Source organism: Tachypleus tridentatus, chromosome 9 (genome assembly GCF_004210375.1).
Source record: "Tachypleus tridentatus isolate NWPU-2018 chromosome 9, ASM421037v1, whole genome shotgun sequence".
Classification (NCBI taxonomy): Eukaryota; Metazoa; Arthropoda; class Merostomata; order Xiphosura; family Limulidae; genus Tachypleus; species Tachypleus tridentatus.
This window is the reverse complement of record NC_134833.1, coordinates 47,854,685-47,879,672: the sequence shown is the minus strand read 5'-3', so window position 1 is coordinate 47,879,672 and position 24,988 is coordinate 47,854,685. Positions and strand designations below refer to the sequence as shown.

General features: G+C 30.0%; 1 protein-coding gene across 3 annotated transcripts in view; it reads right to left on the bottom strand.

Moving 5' to 3' along the window:
• Window positions 1–3,272: 3,272 nt before the first annotated feature.
• The window catches only part of LOC143225201 (ATP-binding cassette sub-family G member 4-like), a 71,212-nt gene continuing 49,496 nt past the window's right edge, over window positions 3,273–24,988 (bottom strand). For 2 of the 3 annotated variants that reach the window (XM_076454201.1, XM_076454203.1), the window contains 5 exons: window positions 22,570–22,674; window positions 22,029–22,197; window positions 19,644–19,744; window positions 12,457–12,612; window positions 3,273–6,844 (listed from right to left, as the gene is read on the bottom strand). In XM_076454201.1, coding sequence (XP_076310316.1) covers window positions 6,500–6,844; window positions 12,457–12,612; window positions 19,644–19,744; window positions 22,029–22,197; window positions 22,570–22,674 — 876 coding nt within the window. In that variant the 3' untranslated portion in view covers window positions 3,273–6,499. Of the gene's footprint in view, window positions 6,845–8,383; window positions 11,071–12,456; window positions 12,613–19,643; window positions 19,745–22,028; window positions 22,198–22,569; window positions 22,675–24,988 lie in introns of those variants that run through there. The other variant, XM_076454202.1, reaches the window with a different exon arrangement.

Here is a 24,988-nt window from a genome sequence, read left to right as displayed (position 1 = left end):
CCCCTTAAGAAATGTTTTAAAAAAAAAAACATTTCTAAGGTTTTACTTTTGCTGGCTTGCCCAAAGAAGTTCTGTCTGATAGGGAACCAAATTTTACGTCTGGCTTGTTTCTATAGGTTGTTTACCAGCTTGGTACTAAAAATATCAAATCTAGCACATACCATCCTGAGTAATAGGTGCTCTTGAGAGATTCCATTCTATCTTGAAAAATATGATTCAGACTTATTATCTCGATAATGAGAATGATTGGGATGAAGGAGTTAAGTTATTATTTGCTGTTTGTGAGTCAGTTCAGAAGTCACTGGGATTTAGCCTGTTCAAATTGGTGTTTGGTCATTCAGTACATTGTCCTTTAAACTTGCTGAAGTAACAGTGGTTGGAAGATGACCCAAAAGAAATGGATTTACTGGATTAGAATTCCAAGTTTCAGTACAGACTGTTAGGTGCTTGTGAACTGGCTCGAGAAAATTTGAAGTCATCCTAAATGATCACAATGTTGAAGAGTGTAAGTTCAATCTTGATAACATGTATTGGTACCCACTATGGAACATCCACTCAAAGCTAGGTACCATGGTCCCTATGAGGTTGTTCAGAAATTCAATGAGACAAACTATGTTGTAAAAAACACCGATCATCAGAAGGCTATCAGGCTGTATCATATCAATATGTTGAAGCTTTATCACGTTCGAGATGCATCTGAAAACCTTTTAGCTATTAAGTGTTCTCCTGATATTAATGACAGTCTCTTTGAATCAGAAATCAGTAAATTTGAAAATAGTAGAGATGAATGCAACATCAAACTGAGTAAATCTGACATTCTGGCAAAATGTGATCACTTGCCTTCTGAAGAGAAAAACGAACTTGCTAGTTTATTGATTGAATATGAGTGTATATTTTCATACATTCCTAATCAAACCAACAGTGCTCTTGATGATGGAGATATAGGAAATGTTTGTCCTGTGAAACTGTCTATCTATCATGTGAATCAAATCAAGACCAATAAAATGTTTAAAGAATTATTTATGCTTAAGAATGGCATTATAAAGCCCAGTAAAAGTGTCTGATATTCACCCTGTTAACTGTTTCATAAATCCGATGGTTCGGTTAGATTCTGTACAGACTTTTGCAAAGTAAATGCTTTGGGAAAGACAGATTCCTATCCCATTCCAAGAATGGACAATTGTATTGATAAAATTGGAAAAGCCAGATATATCACAAAATGCAACCTAACTAAAGGGACAGGGCTGTTTCTCTGACTAACAGAGCACAATAAATCTCCGTTTTTGCTATCCCTGATGGATTATACCAGGACAATGTAATGCTGTTTGGGATGAAAAATTCTTAGGCAATGTTTTAGCAAATGATGAATCAATGTCTCAGCAATCTGCCAAATGTTGGAAATTATGCTGGTGATATTGTAACTTACAGTAACACCTTGGAAGAACACTTGTACTATGTGGTGTTTTTGAGAGGTTTAAGAAAGCTAATCTCAATGTAAAATTTGTAAAAAAGTGACTTTTGTGAAGCCAAAGTTGATTTGCATTATGAATTATCCAACCCCTACAAATAAAAAAAGTTTGAGAATTTTGGGAATGGCTAGTTATTACAAGAAGTTTTGTAAACATTTTGATGACATCACTGCACTATAGACAAACCTACTGAAGAAAAATCCAAACTTCATGTGGTCTGAAACATGCAACACAAATCTGTTTTTGAAAAGGACAAATCTTGACTGTACACTCCGTATGGATGGCACCTGACTTTGATAAGCCCTTAGCATTAACTGTTGATGCCAGCAACTGTGGTAGTGGTACCATTCTATTACAATCAGATGACAGAAGTATTGAGTACCCCATTTGTTATTTTTCTAAAATGTTTAACTGTTGCCAACCAAAAGAACATTTCAACTATGGAAAAAGAAACACTGGTCTCAGTATTAACTTTAGAACATTTCACTGTGCATGTATCTCCATCTCAACAACCTATTGTCAATTATACTGATCACAATCCACTGACATTTTTGAACCAAATCAAGGGCAAGAACAAGAACAGAAGGCTGTTAAATTGGAAGTTAACATTACAAGAGTATGATGTAAAAATAATGCTACGTGCTATATAATTTTATGATCATCAAGTTATTTGTTTTGAATATATTATGTACTGTTTTATAAATTTGTAAAATATTCTTGAGTGTAAGAACCAACAATACATGTTTCATGAAAGCACCAGCACATCTTCAAATATTGTTGGTAAGTAAATTTGATAATCTTGCTTAACGAGTATAAAAGATAGCCATCGCAAGTTGCCAAGAGACAGTTTAATATTGTTAGTTTGCTACAAGCAGTATACTATGAGCCTCTGAAGCTATAATTGTGATAAATGCTTATTAATCAGAAAACTACACATATTTGACTAAGAACATTTATAGATTGTAAACATCCCAAACCATTCAATTTCAAAGAATTAATTTCAGACATTAATATTTCTACTAAGACATTAGATATTTAAATTATTCTGTGAAAAGTAAGTTTATAAACCATGTTAGAGCAAACAAGAATAGAGCTAGCTAGCATTCTTGTCAAGTGAAGTGTATCAACATAAAATTAATTCACTGTTGTGAACCTGAATATCGATAAAATATTCACTTCTAGAACAGATAGAAGACTGAATATTGTTTGTGAGTTTAAAACATTTTTGATAGAAATACCTGTTTGAAATAACCATTTTTATAAATTGTTTGTTGTTTGTATATTAAAATATATTTGTGTTAAAAAAGAAAATTTTGTGTGTCAAACAAAACAATAATAGTTTCAGAAAATGTTGTTCCAAATTCTGAATGCAATGTATAGGAAATGCTATATCAGCAAATACTGAATTTTGATTATGGCAGTTTAACAACTCATGTTTCTCCAAGGGTAATAAAACATCAAATACTTAAGAACTAATGATAAAGCATGGGAAATATCACAAAGTAAAAATTGTTGATGATATTCAAACATTATATTAATCAAGAGTTCACTGTTTGATGAGGAGAATACTTTGCCACAGAAATAATGACTGATGGTTAATGTCTATTATAATGAAACTTTCCTCATAACATGTTTCAAGTTCAAAATTAATTTTTTTTGACACCAGTTAAATGACAACCAGTTAGCATGTTCTTCAACATTTGAAATCACTCAGTTTTAAAATTATGATGCAAGTAAATTGAAAGGATTACATAACTTTTGTTCAATGATTTTATAAACACTGCTGCTCAAGTTCACAACTAGTTTGTTGTAATTTCCTTTATTTTTTACCCAAATAAAACTTACATATATGTCAGTATGTATGTATATGTGTTCATATATAATAAAAAACTAACATGATAAAACACCAGTATCTCAAAATACATATCACTGCTATTAAAAAATTAGTATATAACATGGATATCAAAATAGCATTATTAAACTTCTTTATCCTTTATAACAAAAGCACCACAACAATAAAGTATCAAAAATAACAAAACTTCAATCCAAGAATAAAAATTACTAAAAAATGATAAAAGTACCTACATCTTTATGAAGGTAAATTGCCAGGTCAATGAGACTCAAAAATTAAAATAAATCACAATAAAATGACTTAATTGTTATAAAAAGTACTCACATCAAACTATTGTCACAATTATATTACACATTTTCTTTATATACCTGTTTAATAAGGAAAGCTAGGATGTTAGTAATTTAAAGTAGAAATTTATATTAAAATCCTCTGCTTAAAGCACTTCATTTAAACACCCACATTTGTAACAACATTAGACTATTAGTAACTACACAAACAAGCATACTAAATTATCAAGCAATACCAATGAAACAAAAATGTGACTGAAGACAGTCAACAATCTTTACTAAATTAAGAATATTAAGAAAAAAAGCTTTGAATACTTCTGGTATGCTTTTGTTTTTTAAATAAAGTATAGAATTCCATAATTATCATTGATAAAAGGTTTTTCTATACAATGGGAAAATTAATTATTTATGTTTGTTTGTTTGTTTTGGAATTTCGCACAAAGCTACTCGAGGGCTATCTGTGCTAGCCGTCCCTAATTTAGCAGTGTAAGACTAGAGGGAAGGCAGCTAGTCATCACTACCCACTGCCAACTCTTGGGCTACTCTTTTACCAACGAATAGTGGAATTGACCGTCACATTATACGCCCCCAAGGCTGGGAGGGCGAGCATGTTTAGAGCGACGCGGGCGCCATTATTTATGTAAAATGTTCTATAATTTTCTATTAAATCCAAAATTCTGAATCTTTAGCAAAGCAATTTTTGTCCTATGATAATTGGCTAAAATTATTTATTTGTAAAATTAAGTAATTTTATAGAAAATGTAAGTAATATTTAAATTCTTATGATCCTCTGGTAAAAAAAAGTAATGGATCTTAAGTGAAGCAATAGCAAAAAATATTAACAAGTGAGCTATTTATTCTTATCACGTTGAGTTTCAACAGCAAATTTGAATTTCAACTGTTCATTTTCAATTTAAATTAGTAATTTATTTTCTATAATTACAAAATAGCATCTAACATTGAACTTCTCAGTTCTATGGAAAATATGCAGCTTATAACTTAATGAATTTAATTAGTCAAGCACATATTAATTTTTAAAATCACATTTAAAAATGGTCAATGAATTTATTACTTAGGTGCAGTTTGTTCTTCCAATAATAATACTAATTGTACTGTATATTGATGGATATTTATCAGTAATATATGAAAGTAGTTAAGTTGTAAGATATGCACATACCAAAAATCATAAAGATAATGATGGATAAAACTGCCCATAGAGTATATTTAAAAAAAAAACAGTTTTAATTAAGTGGTTAAATAAATTAGGCACATGGAAAAGTTTCTAAAACCAATATATTTAAGACTACTAATTTTTACATGCTACTATTTGGCAAGAAAATCTGTTGTACATAAAAAAAATCACATGTTGCAGAAGAATTTGTACTCAAGATATATCTGTCAATTGATTTCAGTGTGATTCAGAATGTGACAAGTTGGAGTGAAAGGTAATGTTTATGTGAAAGCTATAAATACTTTTATTCATTATACAGTTTGTGTACTGTATTTGCATAACCTCTAGAACCCTGTGAAATGCATATCTACAGATCTTTTCAGTATCCATGTATACTGCTTCTGGTATTAACTCTCTGCTACCATGAACTATTGTAAATTAGCAGTGTTGGGTACAATAATTATCCGACAATTTGGACATCAAATACACAATTCCATGTTGAACAACATTCTTTAAAAGGTCATGGCATACACATTTTGTGTCCCACCCATGCAAACTGGATTAAATATAAAATACTTTTTCATTTTTCAATTGTATTCTGGAATGGATAATAAAATTTTGAGCCTTCTCTAAATCACAAGTGACTGAATTTTACATTAAATAGTTTGTTTTAAGTATGAATTTTTCTAAAATATGATAGTGATGTCTGGATGAGAAATAAGAGTCAGAAAATAAATATTATTCTGATATTTTTGGTGCTATTTCAAAATCTGACCCTTCCTTTATTGTAAACACAGATCCTCTACTTTTGTTTTGACACTAATGAAATGTGCATTGTAAGCTTCCTGAATAACAGAAGTGGATGATATATTGATGGCTACAAAATACCATACACAATTTAGGTAAAATTATTCCATTACAAGTTGTGTAATAGCTTCCTCTTTATAAGTTTTATATGTTCGATGTAAAAATAGAAGTTTGTGCAAATTTTCTTGCAAATAAAATTTAACTTTAATATATTCGAATTAAAATATTTCAGAAAAATGAGGAGTATAATGACCACAACATGAAATTTTCAGATATGTAGGAACATTTTGGTTTTCATTAACACATTTTGAATAAAATTGTTCTGGTATATAAAGCAAAAAAAAGTTCAACTATAAAGGTATTTATAAAAATGGAACATAAATAATTCATGTAATTCATTAGATTAAAAAAAAAAAGACTGTACTCAAGTTTGACATAATTTGATGTACATATAGTATGACTGTTCACATTGTCATAAGACACTCTTTTTAAAGCTCTAAGGCAACAACAATGCTTCAAACAATATATGCTTGATTGTTGGAATGATTATCTAAATATTGATAATATTATGGTATAGATAGAAAGATAATCTGATCAACATTATATGGTATTTATGTGCGTATAAATTATAAATTAGGCTGATAAAACAAAAACATTTAACCTACAGGCTTATGTCAGAAAAAATGTTGTTTGAAAAAAAAGCAAAATCATTGTCCTAAGTAGATAGTTTTTACACACCTGTGACATATACAACTAACATCCTTGTTTATATGTAATGTATGTCATGTGATTGCTAATAGTGAAGCAAATCATTAATGCAAGTGTGAATGAATAGTTTACATAAACATTAAAACAGATCAGTTTTATCAGCTTTACTGTATATTAAATAAAACATAACCATTCTGAAAATTTCTTATTTATGAACTGTCAGTTTCCATCTTAATGCTACATATGCCACTAGGCGGAAGACAAGAAAAAATATAAAGAGGATTATAATGTTAACATACAGGTTTACTTTGTTCATGCCCATATACTTCAGGAAGTTTGATGGGTTTACAAATGGACAAAAAGTATCCTTACACTCCAGATCTTGCCTATCAAAGCCATATATTGACAGCATTAATCCTTCAAAAGCATATCTCATATAAGATATATAGGACAGCCATTGAAGGTATCCAGGAATTGTTTCAAAGGTAATAAAAAACCCACAGAAGAGTAAGAATGGAATGCAGGAAGCTGGTGCTAAAAACACAGCTGTCTGAAACAAAGTAACAAGAGAATTACAATGATGTTAAATTAAATAAGTGGTTACTGCACTAATTTTGCATATTTTCTCCATCTGCCTACGAGGTTAAATACTAGTTTCACATTTTGTATGCCTAATGTGATAAAAGTTAAGAAAAATGACCTGTACACTCCAGATAAATATGAAAGAATATATTTTTATTTAAACCTACATTTCATCTTGTAGATTCTTCAGGGTTAATATCATATTAAAATGATTTTCAATACCATGTAAAGGTAGTTTTTCTTAACTTTTATCAAAATGTTGAAAACCCTCCATAATGCACTGCAAGTTTTGAAAGACAAAAAACAACTTTGTATGCCTAAATAAACTAATATTACTAGGCACAACTTACTTCACACTGTCATTTTTATTGATTTCCATATTCAGTTGTATTAAAATTTTGCTTTTTATATTTAAACTATCACCTGTTTATGATGTACTAAGAAATGTTTTTTCTACAGATGATAAAGGTAGAATTATTTTTCTGTCAGGAGTAGTACATAAAAATGTTTGATAGTATAATATACATGAAATTATAAAACTATTAATGATGTTCTATTTCCTGTGTCTACTATAATATACCTCTAACAGTGTACAGTATATGATTATTGCATCACTATGTTCTAATATTATAGTACAATTATAATAGTAACTATACTGCTACAATGATATGCGACATATTAATTATACGACATATGATACATACCGTTTTAACACTGTTTAAAACAAATAGTAAGACTGTGGAGTACACCAGATTATGCATGTTAAACTAAGAGTACTGGCATGATGTTTCTTTTTAAAGGGAGGTTTAGTTATTGGTATCATCAATTGTTTATTCATTTCTTGAATTTTTCTTTGATGAATATAGCTTCCATTTAATTTATTTCTTTTAAACTCTTTCTTATATTTGTAAGATAGAATATTTAAACGACTTTTTTCCTATATAAGTGTTCTGCTGTAAATATTTTGTGTTGGTCATATGTACATATAATATACTGGTGCATTTTAAGATGCTCATATGTAAAAATCTTCTGGTTGTTATTATATACATACCTCCACATATATTATATATGCTTTGACAGACTGAATTTTTTAGTGCGAGACATTTATCCTACTATATTTTCTCTGGCACAGCACTGTTTTTTGGCACTTTTTTTGTGATAATCAAGAGCAAACTAATAGTTCCTTTGATGTTGTACCTAGTTTTTATGTTTGCTGATTGTTAGTTAAGATAGTTTAATTACTTTACAAATCTTGGTTACGATTGTGTTGTTTGAGAAAAAATTGTTCATTGGGAGTATTTTCATAAATACCCATTATGTTTTTAGGTCTGTCATAATGTTTTTGTGATTTAAAATGACTCATGACAATATTCAGTATTCATTTTGTACTGTTTGAATGGCATTTGGTACGAAATAGATTCAATTTTCAAAAGAAAATTTTCTTTGCTAGAAAAGTTACTAAGTGAATACAATCCTCCAACTATCATATAACTGAACTATGTGGAGGATTGTATTCACTTAGTAACTTTTCTAGCAAAGAAAATTTTCTTTCTGATGTTTATTTTTGGCTTCTTAACTGATTATCTAAGTAGGATTTCTCTTTAATATAGCATAGGTGGATGCGTTTTGACAGATGTTTATCTGTCTTACCTTGGTAAATATTTTAGTTTAGACTACAAAACCTTTCCTTTGCCTGATTCTTCTATAATTAGATTTTTGTTTGTATAGAAGCTTTTTCTACTGCTAAAATGTTATTTTTGTCTTAACTTTTGTGTGTAACTGGGATATATTTTTATTTAATGCTGTAACTGTTTGGCAATTGATACTATTGTGAATAAAATGAGTGACTACTGGATGATAAGTGATTCTAATTGTCTTCTTGGGGTTTTGTATCTCCTGTAGATCTTGATTAGTAGATAATGGAGAAATGTTATGTGGAGTATTCTTGGAAATTTCACTTGTTTCTTTAATTGGTTTTTTGGTGAAATATTCTAAACAATTTTATTCTTTCTTTAGTTTTATGATATTCTTTCCAGCAAGCACTATAAACAGCTTTTTAATGTGAAGTTAAAAACCTCAAGTTTTGTACTTAAAGCAAAGTCTGGATTTTTTTCCAGAAGTGACATAGAATTGGTCCCAAATTTTATATTGGTTTCTATTGGTGAGTATGGTGACAAATTATTATTCTTTGCTATATTATTACAATACAATTGGTGATGAGATCACTTATGTTACACTGTCAATTACCACAGATATTAAATTGTATTACATACGTTCATATAATAAATTACTTTACAAGACATTAAGGTTTATTTAAAGCAATATTTTGGAATATATGTTTTATTTGAAAAAACCTACTTTTCTACCAGTAGGACCACAACATTCTGTTCAACCTTGAAATTTCAATCCTTGGCAGCATACAATTATTCTTGAGCAAGTTAAGTCTTTTTCCAAGGTCTAACACATACTGATGTGTGTTTCTTGCCTCCAACCCTTCTTTTTCCCATGCCAAGAGTACTTTCAATATCTGCATTGGACCTTGTACAATTCTTTCACATGGAAACTCAAAGGGTGAAAAATCCTGTACTTGCTTGCAAGAATTCTTGGTAAGCAAATATTACTGCCTGCAGGTACTTGTCCCAGTCACATGGTCTCTCCTGAAACATCTTCAGCATGTTCTTTAAGACTCCGTTGACACACAAAGCCCACTACACCTGAAGTGGTACAAAGTGGTAAACAACTGTCAGGTGCTGATAAGTCTGCACCCATCTTGCATCAGTTCTGAAGTAAACTGGGTCCCTCTGTCACTCAAGATTTCTTTTGGAAAACCTACTATCTAGAACACTTCCAGAAAGGCTTCTGCTACTCTTTCTATCTGTATCTTTAGCAATACTATGGTTTGTAGGTAATATAATGCATATTCAACTACGGACAGCACATAAAATTTGCCCTTGTCAGATACTAGCGGTCTGATCATGTTCACAGCTACTCTACTGAACAGCTCTTCTATAATGGATAGCTCACCTGTTGGCACCTTGGCTATCTTCCCTCTATGTATTTCCTTTGGTAGATGTCACATGACCTGCAGAATCTGATCACATCTTCAAAGACTACTGGCCAATGGAAGTTGCTGGTGGTTCTCTCTCTTGCCTTCTTTAGTCCTAGGTGTTCTCCCACAGTAGACTCATGAGTTACATCACCACTTGAGTACAGTATTCTGTTTAACTTCCTCCATAGAACCATCTTGATAGAGGTGGTATATCACTTTCTTCTGGTCTTCTATTCCACAAGTCCCTTTCCACTTTGTTTGTGCTGGACTTTCTGCCAGGCACTGTGTCTAAGTTTCTGTAGTGAAGGATCATTAATCTCTGCTTCCTTCAGTTCCCATACGTCTACATTCAGGATGTCACCTTTCAAGACCTCTAGGAATTTGATACCTTGCTTGCTTCTCTTGCAATCTTGTGGTGACTTCAGATGCTTCATCAGATTCCTTTCTGTGCAGTTCTTTCAAATTTTTACTGCTTGGTATATTGCCAATCACTAGGTTGTAGATGATCTCAATATCTTCCATATAGTATGGAATGTCCACTTTTATTTTTACCATGAAAAGCTTCCTAAATGTCCCATCAATCAGTTTGCACAAATGTACATTGCTCTACATCTGATCATCAGATACTAGACTGGTACTCACTGTTGCACTGCTATACCCAGTGTCTTGTAGGATATTCACTTTGTTTGTGACAAAGCCTTCACCTACTGATATGTTGTGGCTTGTTGGTACTTCTGTAAGTTTGTCACATGCTCTGATCATCACTGGCACTTCTGACCAATTTACTAACTTAAGCTGACCATGCACTGTTTGATTATAGTGATAGCACTTTCTTCTGTGATGAAGCTGAGAAATTGTCTTTGTTTCTTTTGGCAGCAGCCCATGGTGACAGTCATTATTTTTCTTACTTCTTGCTAGCACTATCTTTGTAGATAGCTCCAGCTGCCTTATGTTGAAATATTTGCTGTTGTTTGTTGATGACAAACTTTTACTCACTCACATTATGCCAAATTTTATAATAAACCTAGCATCTCTTCCGTTAATATCTTGGCACCCTTGATGGCATTCTACTTCTGGTCAGTCACCCCTGGTTTGAACTTTAATTGGTTATTCTTGAACTTGCCAGTTATATTCCTTCCGTAGGCCTTCAATGCAAAATTAGACACATTTTATCTGTATTCAAACTAGGAGATTACTTATTAGAAACTGCTCATTTGGCAAGGAAACTTTAGGTACTCCTCTTTAACAGAGTTGCATTTAATTGCAGAGAATAGTAACGTATTTATTAACTTTAATATATTCTGTCCTAATATGTATATACACACACTAGCTGGAGTACCTGTCCCCTTGTAAATTCATAATTAATGAAAGATTATCTTAGGTCATGAAGAGTTTCTTCCCTTATATGTAATTGTAAAAAATTGTCCATAAAAACAAATTTTGTTTCTATCTCCCCATGGATCCAATGAACTTCTGTACCAAATTTGGTGAAGATTCCATATAAGGATAGCAAAGTAGTGGTAAAAAACACAAAAGTGACCATTTGTATTGTGAAAAATTTACTAGTATTTATTTATGCTAATACAGATATTTGTTTCAATTAACTATATATTTAGAAATGCAAAATCCCTGCCTATTTACTGAAGTTTTAAAAGATTCTCAAGTGTAAAACTCAACAATGTACTGTATGTGTATGTAAATAATAATGATGGCCAGTATTATTGCCAACTGAAGTTTCAAAAATCTTTCCTAACATTTATAAACTGACATGCCAAGAGACAGTATGTATTGTTGATTTGTTACATTTGACATACTATAAACCTCATAATCTATAATTGGGAAACTACAAGTATTTGAACTGGAAAGTTCATAGATCACATGCTGATTAATGTTGGTGGATTAACTTTGGATGTTATTATTTCTAAAAAACATTGTACAACTTCAACTGGAAAAAGTCGCATGTGAAGAGCTGGTTAGCTTCCCATTAAGTAAATCATACCTGTATCATTTCAGAATTAATTCACTTCTTGTAAACCCTCAATAAGTTACCCAGGAAGTTCTGGATCAGACAGAAGACTCAATATTGTTTGTAAGTTTGTAAAACTTTGTATATAATTTATTATTTGTGATAATTCTTACAAATTGTATTGTTCTTTGTATATTAAAATATATTTGTATTAAGAAATAAAATTGTGTGTATTAATCTTGTTGGCAAACATCATTAATTTAATATATCTCTACATTTAAATAACTTCTAAATTAAAATTTAACTCAATTTCAGGCTATTTTGGAATTATAATACATAATGTATTAAATTGGAGATTCATCCAAGATAAATTATAACACAACAATATGCACTCCTGCATGGACCTAATGAACATTCATACCAATTCTGGTGAAGATCCATCTACACCCTGCAAAGTAGTTACATGAATATGGAACAGACAGTGCTATTATACTGATATGGATTATATACATTTTTTTTCTACACAAATTTATTGAGATCTTATGTGTTGTAAATTAATACACACCTGAGCACCACATGCAGCACCCAATATTAGTCCATATGCTTGTGACACTAACGACGCAAGGACTGATATAGCAAGAAATATCAGAAACCTCGATGATTCAGCAGGTTGACTGGTCATCCAATACACAATACTACTGTAGAGCAGGGAGAAGACTATCTGCATGTAAGAAATGTTAGAAAAATTAAAGTCTGATGTATTTATTAAACACATTTGTAAGAGAAGTATGTAAATACACTAATATCAAGTTTTTCATTGGAAGAAAAAAACTTAAATATGGCAGCATATTATGCTTATAAATTATTATTAAAAGAAAACTTGCAAAATGTGAAATGAATTCATTTGCTCAAAGCAGTCTCTCCGTCTTAATATGATTGGGATACATAACATGAATAGTTTGTTTTGATTTTATAATTTTCTTTCAAAACTACACAAAGTATAGTATTATTTCATGTTAAACTATACTGATATATACAAGTTTTGTTTTCTTTCTTGTGCTGTACCTTTTATTTAATTTTTTTAATATATAACAAATCTTAAAAATCATCCCCACACACACACTTCCTACACTGAAACAATTCAGCCTTCAATCTTTAAACTTTAGTTATTCACAACCACCTATGTCTTAGTATTCCTGTAACTATTTTGGTAGTTTTAACTTATTAATTTCTGAAAAAAATACTTTAAAATATCAAACATCATTTCTTTGTATCAGGTGATGTGTACAAGCTTCAATGTCTTCTCTTAAAAACTTTCTAACTTGTAAATAAGGTTGTAAGTTTCCAACCAATTAGAATCATACACACAAAAATAAAAGCATTTCAAGAAAGGATCAAGATTTTGTGCCATCTACATTTAGTTTGTTGAGATATTAATAAATTTGTGAAACTCACAAAAGAAACCCATCCCTTCTCTCTCTTACTCTCAAGATTATTTACTAATGAGCTTTGCACAGTTGATGGATATAGTTATAACCTACAGAAAGAGCAGATTCTCCCCTTGTAAATCTTACAAATTTGTATTAAATTTTCCCACTCTTAATTTTTCCTCTCATAAGAATTGCTTGGTTTATAAGATTTGGTACTCTAAAAAGTAAAATAATTTTCATAACCTACTTGTAACTAACTTAAAAAAGTTAAATAACTTATAACAGTTTTGGAACATTTGATTACAAATAACTTGAGTGTGCAGTGAGTACTAGAAATCCTTTTTTAATGTATGTCTGTTTATTGTAACACATGTATTTTAAAAGCAACTAAAATTATAACTTTTTGTTATAAACTTCATTAAAATAAAATATCAAAATTGAACTATTTTAAATGCTGGTGTGAAATATAATGCTAGATCACATATTGTTTAGGTTAACTCTGTAGGAAACAGCTGTTGTGAGTTATTGTTTTTGATGGGAGGATTACTAATCCAATGGTACAAAGTAATATAATGACAAGCTCAAAAGAAAACAAATTTGAGAAAAAAAAAAAAAAGCCACACCTGTGAAGATAAATAGCTTCAAACTTTGTGCAGTAAATGCAGAAGAAAAAACTGATATTATTGATTTTATATCAGCTTCTTCAACTTTTAATTTCATTGTATTCTTTAATATTAACCATAATGAAATCAAAGAAAAGAATTAAGATTTTCTGAAAAACAAACAAACTGTTAAATTATTCTAAGAAGTTTTTGACTTTATTTAAATAAAATATGAAAACTGCAAGATGAAAAGAAGTGTTTTTAATTCTTACAATGAAAGTCACCTTTCATCTAGTAGGGCATTGGAAATTCATTGTATAAGGTTTAATGATCCTATTAATTTGCAAATAAAGTAACAAGAAAAGAATACATTAAACTCAAAAAGTAACACATGATATTACAAGTATGATTTTTCATATTCTGCAAACGAGGAAAATAAACAGTTATTAATAATCTAGTAACAACACAATTCAGATAAGTTTTTGTTTTACTTACACAATTTTGAGGTATTTTCAGATATATTCTATCAAAAAAATATGCTACAAGATAATGCAAAATTTGACAGATAATAGTTGTTATCATCAAAAGCAGTAACTTTAATTAACATTTTACATATCAAATAGATCAATTTGATACGTCATGGAAAGGTGAAGCCACACATACTGTAACTCTTAACTTACTAAGTGTATCTTTACAAATATCCAAGGCAGAAAATGAAGACTAGGGTAGATATAGCGAAATAAAAGTTTATCAAAAGAATGACTTGAGACATCCACTGTTGAAGTTGGATCCAAAACTGAAGACCAGTAAAGTGGCAAATGATGATTCATTACTCCAGCACAGGACAACTAAGAGATCCAAATCCATTAGTAGAAGCTGACATACTTAGGAAAATAATCTGCTAAAATTTTCATAATACCAGGCACATGGCAAGCTCATGGAATAACATAATGCAAATGGACTAAGAAAGACAACAAACTGCTGCATAACAAAGGTTTTGAGGAGTTCTGTCCAGCTTATTCATTTTCAACACTACAGTCAAATTGTTACCAAATGGTTACCAAAATACATTGAGGTTGCAACATCACCAGGAATTCCTGATATATATACACACATACACACACACTCACATTGGATTGCCCAAAAGTCCAACATACTGATGTGAAACCTGGATTCCTAACTAAACCACAGACCTGAAATATGATGTTCCCCTAAGTTCATACTTTCACATCATTTTGAATGAGACTTACTCCACACTGATTTGTAGAAAACTACCTTTCAGTAGTATACATAGTAATCTAAATATACAAGTGTAATAGATAAAGGATTCAAATACAGTAGGTGTCTGTGACTTGCTGTTGATAAATTCTACAATAAATGAACAGCATGCACTCTTCTTGATTTTAAATTTATATATATTCAAAACAAGTTAAACATAAGTCCAAAGATTCTTTGTACTGTGGAGATTTTATTTGTATCTTAAACATTATGTAGTTCTCTTCTTCTTGACAAAAGTCCATTTAGGCCAATTCAATTGCTTTAGAAGTCAGTTGACAAACAAAACTTTTCTTCTCTGTTTTTATTGCAAAAACTTCCAATAATCATTTGCCTTCTGTCAAATGTCACACAGGCATGTTAAATTAGTTTATAACACCCTTTGACAAGACCAATTATTATACTTATCTCTTTAAAGTTATTAATCTCACTCTAACATATCAACCCTGAGGCCATTCACTCCCACAATGGTTAATTTTACATTTTATAACTTTTCTCTGACCACATTTCTCTTAGACATTTTTTTTCTGTTTTCAATCATCCAGTTGTAGCTATTTATATGTCTATCACTTAGGCCTTCTAGAAATCATGACAACCTCAACATCAATGGATTGCAAACATAATGTATGATAGCCTCAACATCATTGAATTACAAACACAAAATAAATGAATTAATAATACTACCTCCACTAAACAGTCTTTTATAACTGACACAGTTTAACATAGCACCTTTGAACAGCATACATGCAGAATGAAAAATGGCACTTTGTATACATTAATTCATAGCTGTGCTACTTTTTGTCTCAGCAACATGTTTAGGACCTATACAGACAAAAGTACAGAACACTGTAACTGAAATGCTTTCATAATAATAGACCTTTCTTCATAAGGGACAAAATAGGAAGGTCTTGTATATTTACTTTACAGTGAGCTCCTGAATATTCATCAATGCAGTTGTCATCATCCAAAAAAATTATTTTGCAGCACTTTTTGAGAGAGGATGTTTGTATATCAGAATTGATAAATTATGTGCAGCCAAAGGACACAACATTTAGAATAATGAGAAAGTTTTCACAGTTCTCCATGTAACAATAACACACAGCATATTGTTATAAAAGAGAATCTCTTGATCCACAAAATTCACCTGTATTAAAAACTTGATACATCTCTTAGTACCATTAACAATATAATAAACAAGAATAATGATATACCACAGGCTCTCAAACCAAAAGTCAACAAGCTTTCACCACACATCAAAATTAAAGAATGCTTTTATGAGAAAAATAACAAAAATTGGAATTACAGCACACCTATTCAACCACATATCTGTCAGGTCTGCAGGTTCAGCTTTGATTGACTTTTGTATTTTTGGTCAACTTAAATGAAGTTTTGAAAACTTGTGTAGAGGAAAATAGCTCTGGATAGTTTGTCAAAATATGTGGTCTAAAACTGATTTAACCATATTTTCCAGAAGTTTGTTATAATGAAAATATTGTAGTATAGGCAATACAGCATAGTCATGACTATCTCCAACAAATGTGCTCAATTATGGAATCAGTAGTTCCATTGTTTTAATAAATTATCAACAACTAAGAAAACAGTGTGTATAATGAAATTTACCCTATTTTATACATGAATTTGATGTGAACAAGTAAAATCACTGTGAGCAATTTAAACAATTGCCCCAACATTTATTCTACTCAGAGATATGAGGGAAGAGAAAATATATTTCTCTCAGCAGTTCATTAGAAAATATTGAATAAAATGTGACAATTGAGGTAAAATATATAAAGCTGCATACATACTTTCTATTTTAATTTAATGTGAAGTAATTAATTTTTAAGTCTTCAATCAAGCACAAAAAATTTTTCTTCTAGTTTTTTTATATTCATAAATGGTTAAGTTTTTATTTAAAGTGTACCAAAAGCTTTTCCCCTTTGAAAAAATTAATTTCCATTGCAAGAATGCATTGAAGTGAATTAATTTATAAAACTCTATAAAATCTTAATAAATTATAAACTCCCACATTATTTTTCAGTTATGTAATATACACATACATCGGTTTCAAATTTTGTTCATCTACAAAAATTAAATTATTATCATGATGTTGAGAAAACCCACTGTAGTGAAAAATATATATGTAAAAAAAACAATTCTCAACCCAAACAAGTCATTTTTACATATATAAATTATTACTGATTAAATACACATGTAAGACTATATCCTTTCACACCCAATCCTTTGCTTCCAAGATCATTTTGACTTGGCAAGTATAACAGATAATTATTTTTGGATTAACATCTTCATTGTTCAATATTTTTAAACATTACACCTATTGGGAGTTACAATTAAATGACAATTGTACCCTATAGCCTCAAAACTGTATTTACAGAAAACAGTAATTTAGTATTTTACTTTCAAAACTACTAATCTAAACAGATGTTACAGATACAAAAGTCAAGTATGATCTACATGTTAGGTGGTGTAAAAAAAATTTAGAAAGTTCAAGAATTAAGAAGTATTATTACAAGAAACATCCTGTATGTACAGATCCAATTAATAAATCTCAATATCCACTATTTTAATAAATAGATCAAAAATAATGCAACACTGCAAGAGGAAAGTATTAAGATAAAAAAAAAAACATAATATGATATAAAGTCAGTTCATGCAGCTTATATTTTATTGTAATTTATTACCCAATAGAAAAGCTAGGAACTTGAAAAAAAAGGAATCAAATAATATAAGAATTGAAGTAGGCATACCACTTGATACAACTAAATATCACATAGCAGAATAAAACATCTTAACTCTATATGGAGAATAATTTCCCTAGATTACTGGCTTCCCTACTTTGTCTAGTGAAGGACTGGTGTTTAAACAAAATTGTAGCTTTTTTTTTTTTTTTTTTTCAATAGTTAACTTTAGAATACTACTTTTATATGTATTTTATAATACTGTAACATTTTAACTGCAAGTCCTGGTACTGTTTCTTTTATCAGTGAGTAATGTAGGGATTTTATTCTCCATATAAATTCAAGATGGCTTAGTCTACTATATGATTATTAGCTTGATAAACTGATATGTCCACTTTTAAACCTTACTTGTTAGGATTTTTTTGTTTTTAAGTTCAGTAGCCAGCCCAACATAACTTTTTATTTAGTGACATTTTTTCCCCCCCAAGATCTAATTTGTTTTTAATAAGATGGTGTATATGTGTTACTAGGTTATAGAGTACACTCTATTAAAGTTTTATAAATTTTACATAAAATAATAATAAAATAGGTAGTGAAAAACTGTAATGATTGTTTGGCTCTATTAAATGATAATAAAATCATTATTACTGCTGAAACTAGGCCTGTTGAAGAAAGATGATGAAAAAAAAAAACAACAAGAAAAGGAGCATGTACACCAGAGATAGAGAGATTATGTTAAGCAGCTGCTAATGGATTACCTGTAAAGAGGAAAATACAGATTACTTTTGTATTGTTTTAATACAGGCATTTAGACCATCCCTACATAGAGAGTACTAGTACACTCTCTGATAATACACCAATAAACACACCTGACAGAAAAAATATTCAAATTGGAAACCAAAAACTTTTCATAATTTTATCATTCACACAGGTATCAAAATACAAATACAGGAACAAAGGAATTCTCAAACACAAAATGACAATTAAAAAAACTATTTTAATTTTACTCAAGAAATGATATTCAAAACCTAAATATCCTAAAACAAATACTTAATGAGGATTGTCTAAAGAGAAAGTCTTAAATAAAACACATACAAAGCTACATCTAGATTACTTAAGCTACTCAAAAATAAAGAAAACCACTTTAATTTAGTTTTTATTAAGCCTAAAGTACCAACTAGTCACATGAGATGAGGTATATTATAAAAAAGTCCTGAGTATGAATAATTGTCTCAATTTTAGTTAGGGAAGGCAAAGTCGGAAAAATTAACTAGAAGATTTTGTTTGTTAGAAATTTGTGAAACAGTAAGATACACAATGAACTATCTATGCTTTGCCCACCATGGATATTAAAACTCACTTTTTGCATTGTATGTCTGCAGGAGAGGTTTTGAAGATAAAATTGCAATTAATTTTGAAAAATTGAAGATTTCTTCCACTAATTTTATCTCAGTGGAAGATATGGTTTCCATTCTATAGCAAAAGTTGTATCATTAGTTGTTTTTTTTGGTTTTTTGTTTGCAGTGATACATAGCAAAAAAGCATGAAACTGTTATGTTAGCATTATACTTAATAATCAGCTTTAGCTTTTAAAGAAGAAAATCCATAAAAATTTATATTCAATAACAAAAAGAGGATTTTATACATACCTACAATGTATTAATCACACAAAATTACACATACAATCTTTAACTACAAATTTTGAACCTGAAATAAACTGAGCTATTAGAACTATATCATCACACTGACCTGAAATGGCATGTCTGCAACTGTTTTGGCTAAATAATACATTTTTGAACTGTACCAACAGTTAAGGTGTTCTCTGATGAAGACAGATGTCTCAAGAGGAACTGAAAAAAACACATGGTGCATATTTATATCTATGTATGTGTTTATATATATTCATCATGATGCAAATGTTTCAAACATGTCATTATATTGAACTGCAATTTTTTTCAATTTTTTAAAATCTATGTCTTGATATTTTAAATAAACAAAAATTTTCTATTATTATTTTTCATGCAATAGCTTTTTAAGAAACTAAATGAATCGTGTCACTTCCACCACATGGAGTGTGACAAATTGTTATGTGCAACAGCTCCCTGTATGCATTTGAACTTGAGAACATCATTATCTGATGAGGTAAAAATATAATGGTGCACTGGATGTGGGGAAGATTAGTGGGAATGTGGGTAAGAGGTGAATATCTATCAGATATAAATTTTCAGGCAAGGAAAAGGTTAGCTTCTGAGACAATATCACACCTTTTCACACAATTTTGCTACAATCCCATGCTCAAGTAGAGTACAGGCTGGTGAAAAGTTTTACCTAAATGAAATTTGTTTCAAAAAGTGCTCAATGGAAGCCCATGGAATAGGATATCTCATGGCAGGGGCTCTACAGAAGTACACCTGTGGAAAACCATATCTCATCCAGGGTATACTTTTCCATTCAATAATAAAGGAAGAAAGAGGCACACAAGCTCATGTGTTCATCTCAACTTTACCAGACTTTACCAGACTAACTGCTGTGGGAGGAAGGTACAGTTTTCAAGACATAAATAATTATTTGGTATGTGCATCATACCTCAACTGAACAAATCTCAAGTGCAGTAGGAGGATAAGTTAGTAAGTTCATGTTTGCCTCATCTCAACTTAATGACATTCAGAGATGAAGGAAACAAGTTTATAGTGTAAGTTTATAATTTAGAATGAAAGATAAAAATAAGATAAAACCAGACAGATGAGGATGATAAGGTATGAGATAGAAGGGATGTAAATGGTCAAGAAAGGAATCAATGTGAATGCTAATGTCAAGAGAGGTGGAAAAATGAAATACTCATTAGGTTTAACATTATGAAGTATGGAATGAGAAGAGTCACAATACACAGGAGAAAGAATTGTATGTACCTGTGACATTAACTTTTGATAATGCAACAAAGTTTGAAGATTATCCTTAATTGGAAGAGAAGTTCCCAAATCAAAACCAGGAGGAGGAAACAAGTCATTGGATTCATCCTTCTATTCACCCCCTCAAAATGAGAAGATATGTTTGAAAAGATGGAAATTGAAGGTCCTGAATGTATAAAGTAACCCATTACCCAATGCACAATAACTATCATGTCATCTTTAATCAATGCACTTCCAGAAGCCATAGTTGATACATAACCTGTGTAAGGAAATTTCTCACTTACAAAAGTAGTAGTTCAATGTTTACGTTAAGATGCGACTTCATAGTAGAGAAGAAAATGAATATCAAGTCCTTTAAAATACAAAACCTCAGTAAATTAAAGAAATAAAAACATCTGAAATGATCAGTGCCAGGGAAAATAAAAAAAAACATTAAGTAGAAATGCATGAAGAAAGTGTTAAGCATTGAGTTGTCTTGTCTTCCTGTTGGAAGAGAGATTCTACTACATAATTATGTAGTTAGGCAATGGCACAATTCACAAAGTTCTGTGAGATTAAGTGGGAGTTCACTGAAGGCTAGTGGCATTCACAACTATAAGGAAGACATGTGGGGAGGATAGCTTAAAATGTGTTCAATGTTATGGTATCATTTCAGAGAAATTTGTTTAATGAATAATTATGAATCTCCAGTTAAAACAGCATTTCTGTTGAAGGAGTTTGTAGAAGCCACATGCAGATATATTTGTACAAAATGCACAAATAATATACTGTTTTATATTGAGACTTTACAGGAATGTTAAAGATTAAATCTGCTACATTTAGGTGAGTTTTCATTAGTTTCTCATTTCCAACTCATTACATGCACCTAATAATATTCAGTTTTTTATTTTATCTGGTATGTTGACAATATATCATGCACTGTTGTTTGCAGGAAACACCTGACTGATTTTCAGGCAGAATTATCCACTGTAATAATCACAAAAATGCAGATACATTTTGTATATTCAATCACAAACAATTTGAAAAACACAAGTTTTATTTTGCAAAAATTAAATGTAGCAGTAGTAGCTATAATCTTTACATGTTTCTAAATAATATCAAAAAGTAAATTACATTTTAATCTTTTTTTTTAATTAAAATAATAGTATTTGATAGTTTTACACAATAATTTAGGTATAAATATCATTTCACTTAAATGGATTGCTTATAATGGCCAAAAACTTACATGTTAATACTGTTGGCATCATTGCAGTAAACATCAGGAAAAGCAATGTGAAAAACACAAAAGCTGAATTATTCAACATTTTCCCAGCATCATTACCAACAGAGAAGTAGAGAAGTCCAATTACAACACCAACAACAAGATGTGTAGCTAAGCGAAGTTGAGTAAGCATCTAAATAAATTCATTAAAAGTACTTAAGGAAGCAAAACAGAAACAACATACTACTCTTTATATTTCCACTCAAATAATAATTTCCATAAAGAAATTATTCAAGCCAAACAAAATATATAATTTAAAGACTAACTTTTAGGTTCATAAAAGAATTTTGTAAATGTACAAATTTTATAGAGTTCTAAATGAATGATTTGAAATGGAAAGTATTCTAACAAACTGTATTTATTGTTAATTAATGTATTAATAAAAAAAAATTCTTTATATAAATGTTAAATTAACAAAATAGCACAGTACACAATTTTACACTACAAAGAGACTGCACTACACGTACATGTATGAACAAACAAGTAAAACTGATTAGGATCTTACAGGTTCTCTCATAACACAGAGAAAAGTCCTCTTCACCAAAACTAAGAACTGGTTAAAAAAGCTAGTTGGGTAACCTTTTTTTCCTAGTGTGTTTGTAAGATCAACCTATAACAGAAAAGAAACAATAAGATTTTGATAAATCAGAATTAAAACATCAGATTATTAGGTCTTGCATTTAACTTTTGCAAAAAAATGAAGACTTAGAGACAATCTATTATACACCCATATTGCAGTTTCTAAGTAAAAAGTAATTTTTAGCTTTAAAATATATAAGGTTATTCTTGGATTTTAGCACAGTGAGCTAAACGTGAGCATTTGTAACTTTTAAATACATTTATATATTACATATTTAAGTATTTTATGAGGTTTTATGACAATTATACAGTGTATAACAAGTTAACATGTTCATGTTCTAATGATGATACAAGTTTTCAAAATTTGTGTAACGCATACTGATTCCAACATATTTTTATACTTATACATAAAATTATACATATATATATTGTGCATAATGTGAACTCAACTTTAATATTTAAATTTATACATATGTTTTGTACTATATCAGTAGTTTAAAGTTTCAGTATACATTTTTGTAATAAAAGTATTTGCTGAATTTTGCATAAAGCTAGGAAAGGGGTTATGTGTACACTAACCATCTCCAATTTAAATATAACAGAGTATAAAGAAGGCATCAAGTCACCATCATCAACTCCTTGGCTACTCTTATGGAATAACAAGATTTGAATAACACTTATAACTATAACTCGGGGATTGATGGAATAAACTGTTTAATTATTCATTGAGCTCATTAATGAATTCAACTAATCTATTATCTCACACAATGTGTGTGAGATAAAATAATATAAAATAAATAGCAAAACTGTTAAATTTTTGTTTAATAATCTGAACATTTACTATTTGACAAAGTGCTATTGTTGAGACAACCAGTTTGTTTGCTTTTAAAAATATACACTAATATCCCAATGAATTGTGCAAATCGAATAAACTAATAATTTGTTTGTCATAGAACAAAGTAGCATTGGGTTATATGCTGTGTCCACTGCAGAAAATCAAATCCCAGATTTTAGCATTATAAGTCCAAAACTTATCATTCTACCTGAAGAATAAATTGATAATAAACACTAAAAACTTTTGTTAACACTGATAAAGGTAATAATATTTCTATTTAAAACATGCCACAATTGAAATTAAGTAATAACTAGTTAATTAATATATGTAATTGTCTGAATACAGTGCAAATAAAAATTTCTGTTATTAGAATATTTTACACCCACTAACCACACTCACTAAATATAGTTGAAGTTTATGTGCCTTTTTATCTAACCAACTTTTACAAAAAAATCTACTTCAACAAAAAACTTCCTCACAAAACTACCAAGTTTGATTTACTGTGACATAAAAAGTTTTAATTTTTGCTCTACACAATTTTATTTATATTCTGTAGTAGCTGTTCACATTATACTGTGTTTCATTAGTAAATAACCAAACCACTCGGTGTCCATTCATTTTTCTTTGAGTCTATTATTTTGAGAGTAGATGGAAGAACCGTTTTGTGTATGCTCTTTAATTCTGGTAGCAAGGGTTCAGGTTGGTGGCCCAGTACAGACATACTGTACTGCAAGCATGGAAATATGTACTGATACTTCACCAGTGATTTTGTTTAATGAGGTTTTTGTCTTTAAACACGAAAAAGTTGATTATTTGTTTGTTTGGTTTGAAGATAACTTTTAGGTTTACTTGAGAATAAGATGATTACAGAATTTATTGGTTATTCTTATTAATCTGATGAAAAGAAAACCAATGAGATTGAAAGGACATTTGGAAATGTTGAAATTTAGAATCTTGGGGTTGTAAACATTTGTGTGTGTGTGTGTGTATTCACTGCATAAAGAGATGGCAAAATTAAAAACACATGCAAATTTCACTTGTTAAAATCAAGAAGAAAAATATTATCATCGATATAATTATTTAGTGTGCAACAATATTTTAGTAAGAAGTGAACCTACAATATTTTGAATCAACAAAATGCCCATACCACATCATTAATCTTCTGTCTTTATTGGATGTTTATTTATCATTGCACACTAGACAAAAAACATATTTTTGTTTGGTAACATTGCCAGAAAAAATTAAGGTAGGTAGATTTTACTTTTCCAATATTATTTTTAAATAATTAAATTTAACGTATTTAAAGTATTAAATTAAACAATTTAACACTGTCAAAATATGGAATGTTTTTGATGAATTCCTTCAAATCAAGAAACAAGTTTGTTTTTTTGTTTTTTTTATCTTATTCTGTCCTTTCACGTACTATGCATTTTCTGTTTTTTACAGCATATTTATTTCTCATAAAGCTTACTGGTTACAGATAACTCATTGTGTATTTAACAACGATGGC